The sequence below is a fragment of the Dendrobates tinctorius genome, unplaced genomic scaffold, assembly GCF_039654945.1.
Source record: "Dendrobates tinctorius isolate UK_male_01 unplaced genomic scaffold, ASM3965494v1 ptg000485l, whole genome shotgun sequence".
In the NCBI taxonomy this organism is placed as follows: Eukaryota; Metazoa; Chordata; class Amphibia; order Anura; family Dendrobatidae; genus Dendrobates; species Dendrobates tinctorius.
In genome coordinates this window covers 528233-551958 of record NW_027362146.1, presented here as the reverse complement: position 1 = coordinate 551958, position 23726 = coordinate 528233, and the positions used below count along the sequence as shown (strand labels likewise).

At 45.8% G+C, this 23726-nt stretch overlaps 2 protein-coding genes across 2 annotated transcripts in view; one reads left to right on the top strand and one right to left on the bottom strand.

The window, feature by feature from the left end:
* Positions 1-22939, top strand: part of LOC141077963 (uncharacterized) — a 137087-nt gene extending 114148 nt beyond the window's left edge. The window contains exons 4-6 of the mRNA XM_073564746.1: positions 22338-22461; positions 22545-22642; positions 22841-22939. Coding sequence (XP_073420847.1) covers positions 22338-22461; positions 22545-22642; positions 22841-22939 — 321 coding nt within the window. The remainder of the gene's footprint in view (positions 1-22337; positions 22462-22544; positions 22643-22840) is intronic.
* LOC141077955 (uncharacterized) lies at positions 217-7292 on the bottom strand. Its single transcript, XM_073564739.1, has 4 exons — positions 7160-7292; positions 6979-7076; positions 6690-6780; positions 217-2223 (listed from the first exon to the last, which is right to left on the bottom strand). Exons 1-4 carry the CDS (start codon positions 7290-7292, stop codon positions 818-820), a joined length of 1728 nt encoding a protein of 575 aa, XP_073420840.1. The 3' UTR covers positions 217-817.
* Positions 22940-23726: the final 787 nt, after the last annotated feature.

Below are 23726 nucleotides of genomic sequence, written 5' to 3'. Positions count from 1 at the left end.
GAGGACAATGAAAGCAGTAGAAATAAGAGGCTTGGAGAGTGAGTGTGTTTACATCACCTCATCCTATATACTGAATTGTGGGGTATATGTTTTTTTTCTATTAGTCACCTTCTGACTAACCTTCAGGGGGTGAATTAAGGGTATAGTTTTCCATTTGGAATTAATAAAGTTTAGTTTTATCCTTTTTTCAGCAAACATGAGGAATGACAAGAGACAACCCATTTAAGAAAATTTAATTTTGGTTAAAACTATTCCAACATTATGAACATAAAAAAGGCTTCTCCCCTATGTGACGTTTCTGATGTTTATTAACAGCTGATTTCCAAGTAAAATATTGACTACATTAAGAAAATGAAAAAGGCTTCTCCCCTGTGTAACTGCTCTGATGTCTAACAAGAAGCGCTTTCCATTCAAAATATTTCCCACATTCTGAACAGGAAAAAGGCTTCTCCCCTGTGTAAGTTCTCTGTTGAGGTGGCTCAGTGTTAGTCCCTGGGTTCAACTCCTATCAAGGACAACATCTGCAAGGAGTTTGTATGTTCTCCCCATGTTTGCTTGGGTTTCGTCCCACATTCCAAAGACATACTGTTAGGGAATTTAATTTGTGAGCCCCATTGGGGACAGTGATGATAATGTGTGCAAACTGTAAAGGGCTGTGGAATAGGTTAGCGCTATATAAAAAGAAAGATTATTATTAGTAGTAAGATTCCATTTCTATTAATACATTTCCCACATTATGAACAGGAAAAATGGCTTCTCTGATGTGATCAAGATTTATTTTCCATTAAACATAAAGGAAGTTTCTCCCCTCTGTGAGTTATTTGGTGTGGAACAAGACTCCCTTTCTGGTTAAAAATTGTTCAACATTCTGAACATGAAAAAGGCTTCTCCCCTGGTGAGTTCTCTGGTGCCTAACACAATCTGATTTAGTGCAAAAACATTTCCCACATTCTGAACATGAAAAAGGCTTCTCCCCTGTGTGAGTTTTATGGTGATTAACCAAATCTGATTTCTGGTTAAAACATTTCCCACATTCTGAACAGGAAAAAGGCTTCTCCCTTGTGTGAGTTTTATGGTGATTAACCAATTGTGATTTCCAGTTAAAACATTTCCCACATTCTGAACAGGAAAAAGGCTTCTCCCCTGTGTGAGTTCTCTGGTGTCTAACAAAATGTGATTTAAGTGCAAAACATTTCCCACATTCTGAACAGGAAAAAGGCTTCTCCCCTGTGTGAGTTCTATGGTGATTAACCAAATCTGATTTCTGGATAAAACATTTCCCACATTCTGAACAGGAAAAAGGCTTCTCCCCTGTGTGAGTTCTATGGTGAGTAATCAGATCTGATTTCTGGTTAAAACATTTCCCACATTCTGAACAGGAAAAAGGCTTCTCCCCTGTGTGAGTTCTCTGGTGTCTAACAAAATGTGATTTAAGTGCAAAACATTTCCCACATTCTGAACAGGAAAAAAGCTTCTCCCCTGTGTGAGTTCTATGGTGATTAACCAAATCTGATTTCTGGATAAAACATTTCCCACATTCTGAACAGGAAAAAGGCTTCTCCCCTGTGTGAGTTCTATGGTGATTAATCAGATCTGATTTCCGGTTAAAACATTTTCCACATTCTGAACAGGAAAAAGGCTTCTCCCCTGTGTGAGTTCTCTGATGAGTAACAAAATGTGATTTCTGTATAAAACATTTCCCACATTCTGAACAGGAAAAAGGCTTCTCCCCTGTGTGAGTTCTATGGTGATTAACCAAATCTGATTTCAGCGTAAAACATTTCCCACATTCTGAACAGGAAAAAGGCTTCTCCCCTGTGTGAGTTCTATGGTGATTAACCAAATTTGATTTCAGTGTAAAACATTTCCCACATTCTGAACAGGAAAAAGGCTTCTCCCCTGTGTGAGTTCTATGGTGATTAACCAAATCTGATTTCCATGTAAAACATTTCCCACATTCTGAACATGAGAATGACTTTTTTGCTTTAGGAGCGGTTTGTTTTTTAATGCCTCTTTTGTGACATTGCTTTCCCTTATTACTCAGTAATGAATCAGAATATGGGACCTGTTTCATAGGATCAGATGACAGATCTTTGCTGTGAATGGATGATGATATATCTGGAGTAACAGCATTCACTTCAGTTGTATCTTGTAGGAGCTCAAGATCATCAGATTTAAAAATTGAAGATGTCAACTGTCCCTCTGATCTCCTGGTACAGTCATCTGCTAAGATAAAAAACAATTATTTATTAATAAAATATCCTTTAGTTTCATATTTTTGAACATTTCTACTTAAACTGTCCATAAAAATGGCAAGCTATGTAAAAAAACTTTAATTATTTACCAAGACAATGACTGTTCACAGTCTAATAGAAAACCTTGTTGGATGAACCAGTAGTGTGTGGTGTTCAACTGTTTGTATTCGATAATTGGGAGGCAGAATGAACAAAGAAACGAATCAATGTTATGTAGACGAAAATAATACCAATTCTCATCTCACAAAAAACAAGTCCCCACTCAGGTCCATCATCTGTCAATGGGAAAAACAGAGGTTCCCACACTATTAGTGGCTCAAAGGCTGTTGAAAAGCAACAAGGTTTCTATAAACCAATCCAGAAAAATCCGCTCTCACTTCGGAGTCTTGCAGTGTGCGCAAACAACATCTAGGATCCCTGTAATTAGCAATATTATAGTGAGAAGAATCCACTTAATTTGCAGTGTGTGTCTCCTGGAGCACAATCTGGGCACTATGTGCTGGGTAAGAAAATGGCAAATGTGTAATTTTCACTCCAACATCCACTGCATGTTAATTTCCGGAAAGTTGCTGTAGAGTCAAAATATTCACTCCTCCTACACACGTGGTCAAAATTGTTGGTACCCGTTGTTTAATGAAACCCACAATGGTCACAGAAATAACTTTAATCTGATAAAAGTAATAATTAAAAAATCTATGAAAATGAACAACTGAAAGTCAGACATTGCTTTTCAGCCATGCTTCCACAGAATTTAAAATAAATAAAACTCATGAAATAGGCCTGGACAGAAATGATGGTACCCTTAACTAAAATATTTTATTGCACAACCCTTGGAGGCAATTGTTGAAATAAAATGATTCCTGTAGCTGTCAATGAGACTTCTGCTCCTCTCGACATGTATTTTGGCCCACTCTTCAAGAGCAACTACTTCAGTTGTCTCGTGTTTGAAGGTTGCCTTTTCCAGACGGCATGTTCCAGCTCTTTCCAAAGATGCTCATTAGGATTTAGGTCAGGGCTCATAGAAGGCCACTTCAGAATAGTCCAATATTTTCCTCTTAGCCATTCTTGCATGTTTTTAGCTGTGTATTGTGTGTCATTATCCTGTATGACCTGCGACTGAGACCAAGCTATCTGACATTGGGCAGCACATTTCTCTCTAGAATCCCTTGATAGTCTTGAGATTTCATTGTACGATGGAGATTCTAGACACCCTGTGCCAGATGCAGCAAAGCAGCCCCATAACATAACAGAGCCTCCTCTATGTTTCACAGTAGGGACAGTGTTCTTTTTGTGATATGCTTCATTTTTCCATCTGAGAACATAGAGCTGACGTGCCTTGCCAGAAAGTTCCATTTTTGTCTCATCTGTCCATAGGACATTCTCCCAGAGGCTTTGTAGCTTGTCAACATGTAGTTTAGCAAATTCCAGTCTGATTTTTTTTCAACAATGGTGTCCACCTTGGTCGTCTCCCATGAAGTCCACTTTGGCTCATACAACGACGGATGGTGTGATCTGACACTGATGTTCCTTGAGCTTCAAGTTCACCTTTAATTTGTTTACAAGTTTTTCTGGGCTCTTTTGTTACCATTCATATTATCTGTCTTTTTGATTTGTCATCAATTTTCCTCCTGCGGCCACGTCCAGGGAGGTTGGGTACAGTCCTATGGATATTACATTTCTGAATAATATGTGCAACTTTAGTCACAGAAACATGAAGCTGCGTGGAGATTGTCTTATAACTTTTACCTGTAACATGTTTGTCTATAATTTTCCTTCTAATCTCCTGAGACATCTCTTTCCTTCGCTTCCTCTCGTCCATGTTGAGTGTGATACACACCATGTCACCACACAGCACAGTGAGTATCTGTAGCCTCTATACAGGCCGCTCACTGATTCCAGGATTGTAGACACCTGTGATGATAATTAGTGGACACACTGCGATTTACACATTCTGTGGAAGCTTGGCTGAAAAGCAATGTCTGACTTTCATTTGTTCATTTTCATAGATTTTTTTATTTATTATTACTTTTGTCAGATTCAAGTTATTTCTGTGACCATTGTGGGTTTTTCTGTCATTAAACGAGGGGTACCAACAATTTTGACCCCGTGTGTAGAGATTATAACCATCAGTGAATTAATTTATAAAATGGAATCACTTTATGGGGATTTCTACTATTCTGGTTTTCTGTCATTTAGTTATATTAGGGCTTCTGCATATGGTGTGTCCAATCTCATCTGGGATCTGTTCCTGCTGTCCAGCTGGAGTAATCTGCTCCCTACTTCAGCCAATTGGAAAGTACCACACCCTACTAAAGCGCAAAGCACATGGCCGGAATCTGCCAGATACAGCGCTGTTCTCCTCTGGTTCAGTCCTCTGTGCTCAGCTTGCGGCTTGTGTATTTGTTTCCTGCTGTGACCATGGCCCGTTTACTGACTACTCTTGTGTCTTCTGATTCTGTCCTTCTAGTTCTGACCCAGCTACCTGACTATTCTTCTCGCCATCTAACACCACAGAATAGCAGGTAACACCATGGTCCAAGCCTAGGGGTCCCAGTGTAAGTCCAGATTCCATGGAATGGTGTTAAAGGGCGATGAGCAAGGCAATCCTTGGGATATGGAAAGCAGAGAAGATAGAGCCAAGCATGTTCATGGTGGACATCTTTTGAGCTGCCAGGTGACCATGAACAGTGCTCCCAATACATTGTGTCTGCAAACTATTCCAGCTAGATCTGCATTCAAATAGCTAAATGGCGCTCCTTCCCTTCTGAACACTGCCATGTGCCCAGACAGTAGTGTACAACCGTATGTAGGGTATAGTGCGAAACTGGAAAATAATTTGTAAGATCCATTTGTTTTCTATTATCCTTTGTGAATAATTTACCACCACATAAAGTGACACACGTCAGATATTAATAATGGGGCCTGTTAGGAACACAAAACTGGCTGCAGGAAGAGGTTATATCAGAGGATTTTGGACACTACTGTAATCAAACACTGTGACTATAGACAATAACATCTACTGAAATGATCAAACTCCACAGTCTCCATCAGTAATAAATGAGCAGCTAGTGGTGAAACCTCTCTGGGGTAATTAGAGTATGGGGCTCGGTGACGTCACAATCTAAACTATCGTAAGGTCCAATATTTTCTGTCAGATGAGATTCATGGAGAAATATTACACATTTATAGAGAACTGTGTATAATAGTGCAGAGCTGAGATGTCTTAAAGGGAACCTGTCAGCAGGATTGTGCACAGTAACCTACAGACACTGTCAGGTCGGCGCCGTTGTACTGATTACATCGATACCTGGTGATGAAATCCGTCTTGTGGTTGTTGTGTAATCTGTATTTGTAGTTTTCAGTTAATGATATTCTCGTGCTCTGGGGCGGGGCTGTGGGCGGGGCTTTATGTGGTGCTCTGATTCCATATTCCTCTGTATTGGCTTATGACAGGTCGCTGATCCCTCACTGACCCGCCCCCCATTATTACATAATGCATATAATAGCATTGATATTATTGCTGATTATGCCTATAATATTGTGGCTATTGTGAGGCTTAGAAAAAAAATTACATCCAGCAAAATGTCATCAGCGGCGCCAGCGCAGTAGCCTCAATCTCTTACTTATAGATGCTACTGCGCAGGCGCCACCATCGCCGGTGACATTTTGCTGGATGTAATACAGATTAATATGTAATCAGAGCACCACATAAAGCACATAATACCTTTCTTCAAGTGATTTTCTATCTTGTCAGCACATTCTACGTACGCTGTCATTTGGCTTTATAGTTACAGATCTGGGCAGGTAACGGTCAGCGTCTCCTAATGTGAAGGAGAGAATGGCTAATGAAATCAATTATTAACCCTTATATAAGTCACTTCAGATATGTTGTACCAAGATGGCGTCTGTGTCTTCAGACAACACCCTGGAAGGAATCCTTGGAATGCAGAAGCTGAGATACTGGATACCATATATGGAAGTGAAGGTGAATGGACCTATCATAGACTGACAGTGGTTACTCAGGAGATTGTGTGACACCCATCTCCTGTCTCTCTGTCTTGAGAATAAACTTCAGTTGTGTGCAAGCCTTTGCTGAGAAAGGAGTAGACATCTAACTCTGTGTTCGGTGTGACTCTTTAAGCGCACACTTGGCCTATATTGGGTCAGTACAAGCAATCATATAGATCTTGCTTTAAGGGATCACCCTCACACTAATCCCAGGGAGTAGGTGGATCCTCCAGATTGTAAGTTCTATAGAAAAGGGCTTTCACTGCCCAAAGTCATTTGAACATTTTTGGTTGGAGGAGAATGTTGTGGTCTAGAGGCAAAATGGTGATCATGGTAATACAGCCGGACTACACCACCGATAAAGCAGCCACAGCCGGTGACTGAGAGGAATCTGTGACTTCTCTGCATTTAGTGGTTACTACTCACCTGGGTAGTCATATGTGGGAATCTCCTCTTTACACCACTCATCATCTCTCACATATGTCTCTGTAGTATTAATATGGGTCAGATCTTCACCCTGAAACAAATATTGTAAAAGTCACTAACAGATGGAGAAGTCCCATCTATGATCAGCTCTAATCCTGCCATCTCCACCGCTCTCATTACACAAGTATAAAACATATAATACTGGTGGATAAAACAAGACTGAGCACAAGACCTTCACAGCCGTCTACACATCATAGGGGAGATCTCCTGACACCTTCTCTCCATCTACCTGATGATCCTGAGGAGCACTGGGATCTTCTTGGTTACAGTCCTGTGGAAGAAGAGGACGGGGACATCTCTCTGGTGTTGTCCTCTTACTGGATAGATCTGGAGGAAACACATACAGGGACTGAATTCATTCTCTACATACAGATAATTATAGGCCGTGTGTATTTAGTCCTGTCTATTACCTGGTGATGTGAGGGGCTGGGGAACCTCCATTATGACGTTCTTGTACAGATCTCTGTGTCCTTCTAAATACTCCCACTCCTCCATGGAGAAATAGACAGCGACATCCTGACACCTTATAGGAACCTGACACATACAATGATACCGTCATCCCCCGATCCCTTCATAGTGTTACTGTATAATGTCCCAGCATTCCCAGCAGTGTCACCTCTCCAGTCAGCAGCTCAATCATCTTGTAGATGAGTTCTAGGATCTTCTGGTCATTGATGTCCTCATGGATCAGAGGGGTGAGGTGGAGGCACTGTGATTGGGCTCAGGGGTCTGCCACATCCCTCAGATACAGGGTCCTGACAGCGACCACTAGAGGTCTTCTTCACCACTGTGTAATCCTGGTTATGGAGAGACACATTAATAAATCTCACTACAGACATTCCCAGAGTCCTCACCTCTCCAGTTCTGTCCATCTGTTATTCCCATAGATAAGAATGATGTAATGTGACGTCATCAGAATCTCTCACCTCTCCAGTGAGACGGAAGAGGATCTCTAGGGTGAGGTGTAACATCCTCTCCGCCATCTTGTCTCTGTCCATATCCATCCTTGATGGGTAAATCAGGAAAATTTTCTTTTGTAGAAGATCTTCACTGAGAGGATCCGATATTGTAGAGACCTGAATGAGAAGAAGATGATCCGATGTAACATCATAAGAATCCTGTGTAATAATACAATTACTGGAGATAATAAGGGAAACATATGAGGAGATTTATTATCTTACAGGGTTTAGTTTTCTTCCCTGACATCTACTAATAAAACCTATATATTTAGGCCACAGACAACAAGCAGTTTCCTCCTCGGAGTCGACAGCTGAACACGTTCCTCATAGACTCATCTTCCATAACGCTAATTCTCGTCTCATTACCGACACTGGAATCGGCATTAGCAATACTGCAGGAGATATTCATTACACGCGACATGAGAAATAACTCCTTCATGATGAGGACGACATCTTCATCTTCAACTGCGGCTCTAGAGACAGATTTGGCCAGAGTCGGTCACTGCCTCCATCCCCACCGGCCGTCTATATGAAGGTTTCCCGTCTTCCCCGCACTGGAATCTTCTATCCCGTTAGATCTCAGCTCTGAGTCACACACAGAAGTTTGAGGCTTTTAGAAAAGATTTTTAGTTTCCACAATCACAACGGACAGAAATGATCTGATCCCAAAGTCTCCATGTACAGTGATTTATGGGGTTTATTTCTGGCCTTAGGCTTTCCCATATTACAGGAAAAACTCCAGAAAAAGCCGATATTAAAATGTTTCCAGAGAAAAATTGGCTCCAACAATTCTTGTAAGAAGAAAAAAAATATGCAAAAAGCAGAAGACACATTTTATAAATTTTAACATGTTAAACATTTATTAAAAAGAAATTAATCTTTTTGGGCCCCAGAACATAGATGTACACCGCAGGGACGGCACAGATGAGGCTGCAACAAAAACCCTGACAGTTTTACCACTTGCTGCTGTGAAAAGCAAACATGGCATCTAAGCAGGTGTGACAGAGTTTGGCTGAATGCCCCCCGCCCCCAAGTACTCGATAGTATGGGGCGGCCTAGTTACTGCGATACTTACATGCCTAATAATGGGGTCTGGGCTGCAATGTATGAAGGTCTATTAGGCCGGGCCAGAGGCAGCGTCCAATAAGTTACCTTATAACGCCCCCATACACATTAGACTAAAGTTCCATGAAAGCACTGATTTCGGGGGGTTTGGCCGACCATATAATGTATTTGGGGGCCTCCCGACAGATGATGTCAGGGCAGAGTAGGATCTGGCATCCTGAATTTCAGAGGATAATCCGTTTGTTCTTCCTGTAGATAATCCTCCTCTAGAGGAGTCTGGAGGCGACTCTCTCATACAGACCACAGGAAAGCTGGAATATTTGTGTGTATGGGGGAGTCGGGAGAGATCGCCGTCTGCCAAATGACCGTTCAGCCAACTCTGATCTCATGTGTATGGGGCCGTTAGTATTACACTGACAGGCAGTGATGATACACGGCACTACAGTAGTACAGGGCATCACCGGAGCCATCAGAGGCTTGTATGTTGTACGATCGCACTAAAAAAGGTTTAAAGGGGGAAAATATATCAGTTTCAGCAACAAAAAATATCCGTCACTATATGGAAAGCAGAGTCACTGCACAATGTTAGTTACGTCACGTCCATAACTACTTTATTATACTCTATTATCCTGTACACAGTGGAGTAGATAGAAATCACAGATCCCACAGCAATAGCTGGAATTGGACCCTCCAACGTAAAGAAAAAAAAATCTCTCTATCTATATACACTGCTCAAAAAAATAAAGGGAACACTTAAACAACAGAATATAACTCAAAGTAAATCAAACTTCTGTGACATCAAACTGTCCACTTAGGAAGCAACACTGATTGACAATCAATTTCACATGCTGTTGTGCAAATGGAATAGAGAACAGATGGAAATTATTGGCAATTATCAAGACACCCTCAATAAAGGAGTGGTTCTGCAGGTGGGGACCACAGACCACATCTCAGTACCAATGCGTCTGGCTGATGTTTTGGTCACTTTTGAATGTTGGTTGTGCTTTCACACTCATGGTAACATGAGACGGACTCTACAACCCACACAAGTGGCTCAGGTAGTGCAGCTCATCCAGGATGGCACATCAATGCAAGCTGTGGCAAGAAAGTTTGCTGTGTCTGTCAGCGTAGTGTCCAGAGGCTGGAGGCGCTACCAGGAGACAGGCCAGTACACCAGGAGATGTGGAGGGGGTCGTATGAAGGCATCAACCCAGCAGCAGGACCGCTACCTCCACCTTTAAGCAAGGAGGAACAGGAGGAGCACTGCCAGAGCCCTGCAAAATGATCTCCAGCAGGCCACAAATGTGCATGTGTCTGCACAAACAGTTAGAAACTGACTCCATTAGGATGGTCTGAGGGCCCGACGTCCACAGATGGGGGTTGTGCTCACAGCCCAACACCGTACTGGACGCTTGGCATTTGCCACAGAACACCAGGATTGGCAAATTCACCACTGGCGCCCTGTGCTCTTCACAGATGGAAGCAGGTTCACACTGAGCACATGTGACAGCCGTGACAGAGTCTGGAGACGCCGTGGAGAGCGATCTGCTGCCTGCAACATCCTTCAGCATGACCGGTTTGGCAGTGGTCAGTAATGGTGTGGGGTGGCATTTCTTTGGAGGCCACACGATGTTGGGCTGTGAGCACAACCCCCATGGAGACACAATTGTGCCTTTACCTGGAGATAAATTCCCAGTGGGGGCAATTTCCAAAATGCAATAACTTAAGTGGGGAATTCAGCTCTTTTCACACTTAAGGGATCTGTATATGGAGTCTACAAACTACAGTGGGGGAAATAAGGATTTGTTACGCTGCCAATTTTGGGGCTAAAGTCACATTTTTGTGAGGAAATAAAGTAAAATTGTCATTTTTTCCTTCCACATTGCTTATATTCCTGTCACACTGTCCGAATTCAGATATTGTCCTGTCAGAAAGGAGAATACAGGGAGCGAAAGGGTTAATAGGACTCACAGGAGGAACCGGCCCAGAAAGCAGAAGATCCAGGAGTGTCCGCCACATATATGACTGCTCTGTGTGCACAGGACCTGTGATGAGGTCACAGGAGGGGAGGAGTCAGGGGTCACATGATCAGGGGCCTCAGTGTGTCCAGGACTCAGTGTGCTGGAGCGCTCCCGATAATCAGCTGCGTGTGTCACGCTGTGTGATAGTCACAGCACCTGCATGGAGGGCGACACATGCAGCTGATTATCGGGAGCGCTCCAGGGATCCGGGGTCCCGATGCAGCTATTCGGTAAGTGATATTAGCCAATAACAACTTCTCCGACGATATTCGCTCATCTCTAGTAATAACAGCTCAAAGAAATTCACCGAACTTTTCATTAAGTTTAATAGCGAGACCCTATTAAATATTGAGCACCAGCGGGATGAAGCATTGACAGCGGCATGTAAAAGTGTGGGCGCCCCGGGTCAAAATGACCGTTATTGTGAGCAGCAGTAAGATGAAGATGAAATGATCTCTAAAAGGCCGAACCTCTAAGATCACACATGGCCTTTGTATTTTAGGCAAAAATAATAATAAAAAATTATATATATATATATATATAGACATTTTTACAATTTCATAATTGCATAAAGGAAAAAGGGGCGATACAAAACTTTGGGCACCCTTGGAGATTTGTGTACTAAGATAATTTTGACCAAGATTTCACACCTTAATTAGCTTGTTAGGGTTATGGTGAGATCACATGGTGACCAGGAGCTACAGTCTGAGGAAAGGGCTAAAAAGCCTTCACTAGACCCCTGTACAGCTGTATAATGAGGCCCAGACTTTATAGTGAAGGGACAGGAGTGAGGGCCTGTGCCCAGGAGCTACAGTCTGAGGAAAGGGCTAAAAAGCCTTCACTAGACCCCTGTATAGCTGTATAATGAGGCCCAGGCTTTATAGAGAAGGGACAGGAGTGAGGGCCTGTGCCCAGGAGCTACAGTCTGAGGAAAGGGCTAAAAAGCCTTCACTAGACCCCTGTACAGCTGTGTAATGAGGCCCAGGCTTTATAGTGAAGGGACAGGAGTGAGGGCCTGTTCCCAGGAGCTACAGTCTGAGGAAAGGGCTAAAAAGCCTTCACTAGACCCCTGTACAGCTGTATAATGAGGTCCAGGCTTTATAGTGAAGGGACAGGAGTGAGGGCCTGTGCCCAGGAGCTACAGTCTGAGGAAAGGGCTAAAAAGCCTTCACTAGACCCCTGTACAGCTGTATAATGAGGCCCAGGCTTTATAGTGAAGGGACAGGAGTGAGGGCCTGTTCCCAGGAGCTACAGTCTGAGGAAAGGGCTAAAAAGCCTTCACTAGACCCCTGTACAGCTGTATAATGAGGCCCAGGCTTTAAAGTGAAGGGACAGGAGTCAGGGCCTGTTCCCATGAGCTACAGTCTGAGTAAAGGGCTAAAAAGCCTTCACTAGACCCCTGTACAGCTGTATAATGAGGCCCAGGCTTTATAGTGAAGGGACAGGAGTGAAGGCCTGTTACCAGGAGCTACAGTCTGAGGAAAGGGCTAAAAATCCTTCACTAGACCCCTGTACAGCTGTATAATGAGGCCCAGGCTTTATAGTGAAGGGACAAGAGTGAGGGCCTGTGCCCAGGAGCTACAGTCTGAGGAAAGGGCTAAAAAGCCTTCACTAGACCCCTGTACAGATGTATAATGAGGCCCAGGCTTTATAGTGAAGGGACAGGAGTGAGGGCCTGTGCCCAGGAGCTACAGTCTGAGGAAAGGGCTAAAAAGCCTTCACTAAACCCCTGTACAGCTGTATAATGAGGCCCAGGCTTTATAGTGAAGGGACAGGAGTGAAGGCCTGATCCCAGCAGCTACAGTCTGAGGAAAGGGCTAAAAAGCCTTCACTAGACCCCTGTACAGCTGTATAATGAGGCCCAGGCTTTATAGTGAAGGGACAGGAGTGAGGGCCTGATCCCAGGAGCTACAGTCTGAGGAAAGGGCTAAAAAGCCTTCACTAGACCCCTGTACAGCTGTATAATGAGGCTCAGGCTTTATAGTGAAGGGACAGGAGTGAGGACCTGTGCCCAGGAGCTACAGTCTGAGGAAAGGGCTAAAAAGCCTTCACTAGACCCCTGTACAGCTGTATAATGAGGCCCAGGCTTTATAGTGAAGGGACAGGAGTGAGGGCCTGTGCCCAGGAGCTACAGTCTGAGGAAAGGGCTGAAAAGCCTTCACTAGACCCCTGTACAGCTGTATAATGAGGCCCAGGCTTTATAGTGAAGGGACAGGAGTGAGGGCCTGTGCCCAGGAGCTACAGTCTGAGGAAAGGGCTAAAAAGCCTTCACTAGACCCCTGTACAGCTGTATAATGAGGCCCAGGCTTTATAGTGAAGGGACAGGAGTGAGGGCCTGTGCCCAGGAGCTACAGTCTGAGGAAAGGGCTAAAAAACCTTCACTAGACCCCTGTACAGCTGTATAATGAGGCCCAGGCTTTATAGTGAAGGGACAGGAGTGAGGGCCTGATCCCAGGAGCTACAGTCTGAGGAAAGGGCTAAAAAGCCTTCACTAGACCCCTGTACAGCTGTATAATGAGGCTCAGGCTTTATAGTGAAGGGACAGGAGTGAGGACCTGTGCCCAGGAGCTACAGTCTGAGGAAAGGGCTAAAAAGCCTTCACTAGACCCCTGTACAGCTGTATAATGAGGCCCAGGCTTTATAGTGAAGGGACAGGAGTGAGGGCCTGTGCCCAGGAGATACAGTCTGAGGAAAGGGCTGAAAAGCCTTCACTAGACCCCTGTACAGCTGTATAATGAGGCCCAGGCTTTATAGTGAAGGGACAGGAGTGAGGGCCTGTTCCCAGGAGCTACAGTCTGAGGAAAGGGCTAAAAAGCCTTCACTAGACCCCTGTACAGCTGTATAATGAGGCCCAGGCTTTATAGTGAAGGGACAGGAGTGAGGGCCTGATCCCAGGAGCTACAGTCTGAGGAAAGGGCTAAAAAGCCTTCACTAGACCCCTGTACAGCTGTATAATTAGGCTCAGGCTTTATAGTGAAGGGACAGGAGTGAGGACCTGTGCCCAGGAGCTACAGTCTGAGGAAAGGGCTAAAAAGCCTTCACTAGACCCCTGTACAGCTGTATAATGAGGCCCAGGCTTTATAGTGAAGGGACAGGAGTGAGGGCCTGTGCCCAGGAGATACAGTCTGAGGAAAGGGCTGAAAAGCCTTCACTAGACCCCTGTACAGCTGTATAATGAGGCCCAGGCTTTATAGTGAAGGGACAGGAGTGAGGGCCTGTGCCCAGGAGCTACAGTCTGAGGAAAGGGCTAAAAAGCCTTCACTAGACCCCTGTACAGCTGTATAATGAGGCCCAGGCTTTATAGTGAAGGGACAGGAGTGAGGGCCTGTGCCCAGGAGCTACAGTCTGAGGAAAGGGCTAAAAAGCCTTCACTAGACCCCTGTACAGCTGTATAATGAGGCCCAGGCTCTATAGTGAAGGGACAGGAGTGAGGGCCTGTTACCAGGAGCTACAGTCTGAGGAAAGGGCTAAAAAGCCTTCACTAGACCCCTGTACAGCTGTTTAATGAGGCCCAGGCTTTATAGTGAAGGGACAGGAGTGAGTGCCTGATCCCAGGAGCTACAGACTGAGGAAAGGGCTAAAAAGCCTTCACTAGACCCCTGTACAGGTGTATAATGAGGCCCAGGATTTATAGTGAAGGGACAGGAGTGAGGGCCTGTGCCCAGGAGCTACAGTCTGAGGAAAGGGCTAAAAAGCCTTCACTAGACCCCTGTACAGCTGTATAATGAGGCCCAGGCTTTATAGTGAAGGGACAGGAGTGAGGGCCTGTGCCCAGGAGATACAGTCTGAGGAAAGGGCTGAAAAGCCTTCACTAGACCCCTGTACAGCTGTATAATGAGGCCCAGGCTTTATAGTGAAGGGACAGGAGTGAGGGCCTGTGCCCAGGAGCTACAGTCTGAGGAAAGGGCTAAAAAGCCTTCACTAGACCCCTGTACAGCTGTATAATGAGGCCCAGGCTCTATAGTGAACGGACAGGAGTGAGGGCCTGTTACCAGGAGCTACAGTCTGAGGAAAGGGCTAAAAAGCCTTCACTAGACCCCTGTACAGCTGTATAATGAGGCCCAGGCTTTATAGTGAAGGGACAGGAGTGAGTGCCTGATCCCAGGAGCTACAGACTGAGGAAAGGGCTAAAAAGCCTTCACTAGACCCCTGTACAGGTGTATAATGAGGCCCAGGATTTATAGTGAAGGGACAGGAGTGAGGGCCTGTGCCCAGGAGCTACAGTCTGAGGAAAGGGCTAAAAAGCCTTCACTAGACCCCTGTACAGCTGGATAATGAGGCCCAGGCTTTATAGTGAAGGGACAGGAGTGAGGGCCTGTGCCCAGGAGCTACAGTCTGAGGAAAGGGCTAAAAAGCCTTCACTAGACCCCTGTACAGCTGGATAATGAGGCCCAGGCTTTATAGTGAAGGGACAGGAGTGAGGGCCTGTGCCCAGGAGCTACAGTCTGAGGAAAGAGCTAAAAAGCCTTCACTAGACCCCTGTACAGCTGTATAATGCGGCCCAGGCTTTATAGTGAAGGGAGAGGAGTGAGGGCCTGTTCCCAGGAGCTACAGTCTAAGGAAAGGGCTGAAAAGCCTTCACTAGACCCCTGTACAGCTGTATAATGAGGCCCAGGCTTTATAGTGAAGGGACAGGAGTGAGGGCCTGTTCCCAGGAGCTACAGTCTGAGGAAAGAGCTAAAAAGCCTTCACTAGACCCCTGTACAGCTGTATAATGAGGCCCAGGCTTTATAGTGAAGGGACAGGAGTGAGGGCCTGAACCCAGGAGCTACAGACTGAGGAAAGGGCTAAAAAGCCTTCACTAGACCCCTGTACAGGTGTATAATGAGGCCCAGGCTTTATAGTGAAGGGACAGGAGTGAGGTCCTGTGCCCAGGAGCTACAGTCTGAGGAAAGGGCTAAAAAGCCTTCACTAGACCCCTGTACAGCTGTATAATGAGGCCCAGGCTTTATAGTGAAGGGACAGGAGTGAGGGCCTGTGCCCAGGAGCTACAGTCTGAGGAAAGAGCTAAAAAGCCTTCACTAGACTCCTGTACAGCTGTATAATGAGGCCCAGGCTTTATAGTGAAGAGACAGGAGTGAGGGCCTGTGCCCTGGAGCTACAGTCTGAGGAAAGGGCTAAAAAGCCTTCACTAGACCCCTGTACAGCTGTATAATGAGGCCCAGGCTTTATAGTGAAGGGACAGGAGTGAGGGCCTGTTCCCAGGAGCTACAGTCTGAGGAAAGGGCTAAAAAGCCTTCACTAGACCCCTGTACAGCTGTATAATGAGGCCCAGGCTTTATAGTGAAGGGACAGGAGTGAGGGCTTGTGCCCAGGAGCTACAGTCTGAGGAAAGGGCTAAAAAGCCTTCACTAGACCCCTGTACAGCTGTATAATGAGGCCCAGGCTTTATAGTGAAGGGACAGGAGTGAGGGCCTGTGCCCAGGAGCTACAGTCTGAGGAAAGGGCTAAAAAGCCTTCACTAGACCCCTGTACAGCTGTATAATGAGGCCCAGGCTCTATAGTGAAGGGAAAAGAGTGAGGGCCTGTACCCAGGAACTACAGTCTGAGGAAAGGGCTAAAAAGCCTTCACTAGACCCCTGTACAGCTGTATAATGAGGCCCAGCCTTTATAGTGAAGGGACAGGAGTGAGGGCCTGTGCCCAGGAGCTACAGTCTGAGGAAAGGGCTAAAAAGCCTTCACTAGACCCCTGTACAGCTGTATAATGAGGCCCAGGCTTTATAGTGAAGGGACAGGAGTGAGGGCCTGATCCCAGGAGCTACAGTCTGAGGAAAGGGCTAAAAAGCCTTCACTAGACCCCTGTACAGCTGTATAATGAGGCCCAGGCTTTATAGTGAAGGGACAGGAGTGAGGGCCTGTGCCCAGGAGCTACAGTCTGAGGAAAGGGCTAAAAAGCCTTCACTAGACCCCTGTACAGCTGTATAATGAGGCCCAGGCTTTATAGTGAAGGGACAGGAGGGAGACAAGTGGGGAAAGGAGCCAGAAGAGCCGGACTGCCCATCACTAACCTGCAGAACCGCACTCCACATATATGGCTGCTTTGTGCACAGGACCTGTGATGAGGTCACAGGAGGGAAGGAGTCAGGGGTCACATGATCTCCGGAGTGCAGACCTCCATGGAGCCTTCTCCTCAGTCAGTGACATTCCCGCCATTATTCGCCCCTCACTACTGGCACAATTACCCCGCGCCGCCTTCTCTACACAGTGTTATGTGTGGAATGTAACGTGTGATTTCTCTGGAGGGAAATAGACCCCACACATGAGGGAATTCTCACCAGTTACCGGCCGTCTACTATATGGCGGCATTTGATTGTGCTATCGACTCCACACCAGGGGCTAAAATGCCCAAATCTCTAATGTAACCGCTATAAGAGAAGATATAACAAATTTCCCCTAAACTCACACAGCGGAGGAGGCCTCACTTGGAGCAATGTGACTCGCGCACAGAAAATCTATTCCCGGTTCTGTGATAAGTTATCGGCCGACAGGAAGAAGAAAGGTCTGAATTACAGCCCAGACTGGAGGAGAAACTGCAGGAGTTAGAATTGGCCAATCAGCGCTCTTCACCCCTATACTTATCTACACAAATACAAGATATGAAATGACAATTAGACGCCATTCTCACCACCAGAACGGAGAGGCGCTAACTTGGAGTAAAGCCGCGTTTTATCACCATGCCAATAAGCCTAATAAGATGCCGCTCGTAAGCTCAGCATGAGAGAGTCACTGCATATAATCTCCTCTATAAAAGACCCTAAGGGTCAGATCTCAGCCCACCCCGATGTCATGTATAGCACTTATAATGAATACCCCCAGAGTTTGTATTCGCCCCCACAATCACCCCCCTCACTACTGGAGTCATTCCTTCACACACTACATCTACCTAACCTGACTGAGTCCGCGGCACAACAACTCCATTTACACATCTCTGAGGAGGAAATAGTTTCACCAATCAAAAAACTAAAAAGAGGAAAGGCCCCGGGGCCGGATGGTCTTACAGCAATATATTATAAAAAATGCAGCGATGTGCTGACACCACATATAAAAACCTCTGTAATTCACTACTAAATGGCTCACAGCTGCCCCCTGAGCTCTACGTGGCGCATGTAACCGTAATCCCTAATCCTAAGAAAGATCATCTCACAACAAATTATAGACCTATATCCCTCATACATTGACTTCAAAATCTTTACATCCATTGTGACTAACAGGACCAATAAAATCCTCCCTCACCTCATCCATCGGGGTCAGGTTGGTTTTATACCAGCGCGACAGGCCCCAGATAATATTAGGAGAGCGTTAAATATTATTCATACAACTAACCTACAGCGAAAGCGACTTCTCCTGCTTGCGTTAGATACTGAGAGGGCTTTCGATTCGGCGTCCTGGACATATCTCTTTACGGTTCTATCGGAAGTCGGATTCTCCCCTAAACTTATAAAGTGCCTCCAATTGTTATATGACAGCCCTATCGCTTATGTAAAACTCCCGTCACCACATCCCCCTCCAATTAATATTCAGAGGGTACCAGGCAGGGCTGTCCTCTATCTCTGGATCTTTTTGCACTTGCAATGGAACCCATTGTGGAAGCAATAAGGAGAGATCAGAATATCCTGGGCCCTGAGAATATGGGAGACCAATATAAAGTCAGCCTCTTTGCGGATGATCTCCTGCTAACATTAATAAGTCCCCACACTACACTCCCTCACTTGTTTTCCCTCCTTCACGAATTTGAGAAGATCTCAGGGTTAAAGATTAACATTGATAAATCCGAAGCAATATTTGTAAATTTTCCTAAGACAGAGCAAACTAATATAGCCTCCCATTTTGGGTTTATAGACAAAGAACATTATCTAACACATCTGGGTATCAACTTAACAGCCAACAGGTCACCTCTGTTTAGGTGGAATTACACTCCACTGATCCAAAACTTCCAGAGGGACCTGGATAGATGGGCTCCCTCAAAGTTATTCTGGCTCGGCAGAATACATGCATTAAAAATGGTGTCACTGCCTCGCTTCTTATATCTATTTAGGTCCCTCCCAATTATGGTACCAGCCAGAACGTTCACTCATTTACACTCTATGATGTCTAAGTTTCTTTGGCTCGGAAAACAACCCAGAATTGTGCAAAAACTTATGTTCCATCACAGAAAAGAAGGGGGTTTATCCCTCCCTAATTTTACACTTTATTACAAGTCGGCACAGATTGCTCCATTAATAAGTGCGTGTTCATATCCCAATAGTCCGAGATGGGTTATTCTGGAATCATTTCTCTCCAGACCATTCTCTTTATCAGGCCTAATGTGGACCACAGACCGACTTCCATGGGGGTTAATGAATGTGGCTCCTTTTACAGTCCACTCGTTGCTTCTTTGGAGGAAAGTCCGGTTTAAATATAACTTACAATCAAACCCTTCTCCCCTGACAGCTATATTACAAAACCCCATGTTCCCGCCAGGTCTTGAGCCACAAATGTTTTCTTGGTGGAAGCTGAAAGGTATTCATATACTTAAACATTTGTGTTCCCTATTTAATATCTTACTTGATAGACAGGAATTTGTTCAAAAATTTGACCCTCCAGTTAGGGAGGTAATGCGACTGAACCAGATCTCCCACTTTGCAAAGCAGATCCTCCCGAGCGGTACTACTCTCAGGGCAACCAGTTTTGAAAATTAATGTCTAAATGACCCTTTGGGCAGGGGAACGATCTCATTGATCTACTATGCTAGAAATTCTCCACAAAATGATAAAAAATTGAAGTATATGTTACAGTGGGAGGAGGATCTGGGGTTTGAACAGTCAATTGATGAATGGTATCGTAGCTGTGACACCCTATCATGAGGTAGTCACCAGACTTCCCTTGTGGAGACCTCCTTAAAACTATTGTACAGAGTCTATTATGTACCGGAAAAAATTCACAGCATTTTTCCTAAAATCTCGGGAGACTGTTTTAGGGGCTGTGGAATATCTGGTGACATGAGACATATTTGGTGGTCTTGTATGGTGGTTTCTGGGCTTTGGGAGAAGGTGAAGCGTCTGATAGCACAGATGTATGGTGGACCGGTTGTTCTGGAACCTTTTAACCTTTTACTGGGAACCAGGCCTTCCCGGCTTCCAGAAAGGTTTCAGAAGCTAGTAAACTACTTATGTACGGCCACTAAAATCCACATTGCGGCAAAGTGGAAGTCGCCCTCACTGCCAATATCTATGGTGAAAGAGAAGATGAACAACATTATGTTATTCTCATTTGTGGCCCCAGCGTTTCTTGTAGAATAAATCCCTTTCTCACACAGTCCTGTAGTAATGACTTTGTTCTCACGTTTTGTAGGAGGGTTCGTCTGACTCCATCTTATGTTATCAGTATAAGTGCGAGAGATGAGAGACCGACGACCGCAGTTTTACCGTGTGTGTCCGGCGTCAGTTCTACAGGGTGAGAGATGCGGGGTCTGTGACCGAAGCTGGGGGTATACGGGTGTATACAGCATACACAGAGGGGTCTGTGACCGAAGCTGGGGGTATACGGGTGTATACAGCATACACAGAGGGGTCTGCGACCAAAGCTGGGGGTATACAGGTGTATACAGTGAACACAGAGGGGTCTGCAACCAAAGCTGGGGGTATACGGGTGTATACAGCATACACAGAGGGGTCTGTGACTGAAGATGGGGGTATACAGAGTACACAGAGGGGTCCACACACACAGGGCTCCGCTCCGTACACCTCGTACACACACGGCTCCGCTCCGTACACCTCGTACACACACGGCTCTGCTCCGTACACCTCGCACACACACGGCTCTGCTCCGTACACATCGTACACACAGGGCTCCGCTCCGTACACCTCGTACACACACGGCTCCGCTCCGTACACCTCGTACACACACGGCTCCGCTCCGTACACCTCGTACACACATGGCTCCGCTCCGTACACATCGTACACACACGGCTCCGCTCCGTACACCTCGCACACACACGGCTCTGCTCCGTACACATCGTACACACAGGGCTCCGCTCCGTACACCTCGTACACACACGGCTCCGCTCCGTACACCTCGTACACACACGGCTCCGCTCCGTACACCTCGTACACACACGGCTCCGCTCCGTACACCTCATACACACACGGCTCCGCTCCGTACACCTCGTACACACATGGCTCCGCTCCGTACACATCGTACACACACGGCTCCGCTCCGTACACCTCGCACACACACGGCTCTGCTACATCCACCCTGTAAGGCTGTGTGCACACGCTGCGTATTGTGTTCGGTTTTCAATCCGCAGAAAGAATTGACATGTCAATTCTTTCTGCGGATTCGCCTGCGGTTTGCCATCTCCTCCATTGAGGAGATGAAAAACCGCAGGGCAAAACCGCAGAGCAATCCGCAGGTAAAACCGCAGGTATTTTGACCTGCGGTTTCACCTGCGGATTTTACAAAATCCGCGCGGATGAATCCGCACCTAATCCGCAGCGTGTGCACACAGCCTAAACCCCTCCTGACCCCACACAGAAACTTCCCCTCATCCAGCACCATGACAACCAGCACAGCAGAGTCCTGCACACACTGAGGCCCCTGATCATGTGACCCCTGACTCCTCCCCTCCTGTGACCTCATCACAGGTCCTGTGCGCACAGAGCAGCTGTAGAAATCTCCGGCCTCGGGGGTCTCACCAGACTTCGCTCTTTTCTTGCAGGGGCCGCAGTGGATTTCATCCTGGATCCATAGAGCTGAATAGAGGAGCGATGTTCCTTCACTCTGATGGGAATTGATGGTGACGTTGATGAGTCTATGAGGAACGTGTTCAGCTGCCGACTCCGAGGAGGAAACTGCTTGTTGTCTGTGGCCTAAATATATAGGTTTTATTAGTAGATGTCAGGGAAGAAAACTAAACCCTGTAAGATAATAAATCTCCTCATATGTTTCCCTTATTATCTCCAGTAATTGTATTATTACACCGGATTCTTATGATGTTACATCGGATCATCTTCTTCTCATTCAGGTCTCTACAATATCGGATCCTCTCAGTGAAGATCTTCTACAGAAGAGAATTCTCCTGATTTACCCATCAAGGATGGATATGGACAGAGACAAGATGGCGGAGAGGATGTTACACCTCACCCTAGAGATCCTCTTCCGTCTCACTGGAGAGGTGAGAGATTCTGATGACGTCACATTACATCATTCTTATCTATGGGAATAACAGATGGACCGAACTGGAGAGGTGAGGACTCTGGAAATGTCTGTAGTGAGAGTTATTAATGTGTCTCTCCATAACCAGGATTACACAGTGGTGAAGAAGACCTCTAGTGATCGCTGTCAGGACCCTGTGTCTGAGGGATGGGGAAGACCCCTGAGCCCAATCACGGGGCCTCCACCTCACCCCCTGATCCATGAGGACATCAATGACCAGAAGATCCTAGAACTCATCTACAAGATGATTGAGCTGCTGACTGGAGAGGTGACATTGCTGGGAATGCTGGGACATTATACAGTAACACTATGAAGGGATCGGGGGATGACGGTATCATTGTATGTGTCAGGTTCCTATAAGGTGTCAGGATGTCGCTGTCTATTTCTCCATGGAGGAGTGGGAGTATTTAGAAGGACACAGAGATCTGTACAAGAGCGTCATAATGGAGGTTCCCCAGCCCCTCACATCACCAGGTAATAGACAGGACTAAATACACACGGCCTATAATTATCTGTATGTAGAGAATGAATTCAGTCCCTGTATGTGTTTCCTCCAGATCTATCCAGTAAGAGGACAACACCAGAGAGATGTCCCCGTCCTCTTCTTCCACAGGACTGTAACCAAGAAGATCCCAGTGCTCCTCAGGATCATCAGGTAGATGGAGAGAAGGTGTCAGGAGATCTCCCCTATGATGTGTAGACGGCTGTGAAGGTCTTGTGCTCAGTCTTGTTTTATCCACCAGTATTATATGTTTTATACTTGTGTAATGAGAACGGTGGAGATGGCAGGATTAGAGCTGATCATAGATGGGACTTCTCCATCTGTCGGTGACTTTTACAATATTTGTTTCAGGGTGAAGATCTGACCCATATTAATACTACAGAGACATATGTGAGGGGTGATGAGTGGTGTAAAGAGGAGATTCCCACATATGACTACCCAGGTGAGTAGTAACCACTGAATGCAGAGAAGTCACAGATTCCTCTCAGTCACCGGCTGTGGCTGCTTTATCGGTGGTGTAGTCCGGCCGTATTACCATGATCACCATTTTGCCTCTAGACTACAACATTCTCCTCCAACCAAAACTGTTCAAATGACTTTGGGCATTGAAAGTCCTTTTGTATAGAACTTACAAACTGGAGGATCCACCTACCCCCTGGTATTAGTGTGAGGGTGATCCCTTAAAGCAAGATCTATATGATTCCTTGTACTGACCCAATATAGGCTGAGTGCACGCTTAAAGAGTCACACCGAATACACAGTTAGGCCGGAATCACACTTCTTTGTGTGATACGAGAAACTCGCACGAATCTCTCGTAATCAACATCCAGCACCGCTGCTGGTACTCAGGAACGGAGCTGCGGCTGCATAGAAATGCATAGAAATACATGCAACCACAGCTCCGGTTCTGAGTATCGGTGGCAGTGCTGGGTGTTGATGCGAGAGACTCGTGCGAGTTTCTCACATCACACACAGTAGTGTGATCCCGGCTTTACATGTCTACTCTTCTCAGTAAAGGCTTGCACACAACTCAAGTTTATTCTCAAAAGAAACGAAATAGCCATTCTCTCCTTCACATTAGGAGACGCTGACCGTTACCTGCCCAGATCTGTAACTATAAAGCCAAATGACAGCGTACGTAGAGTGTGCTGACAAGATAGAAAATCACTTGGAGAAAAATCTTATGCTGGGCCTGTAAGAGAAAGCGGAGGGTAATGATGCTGTTGGCTTCCTAGAT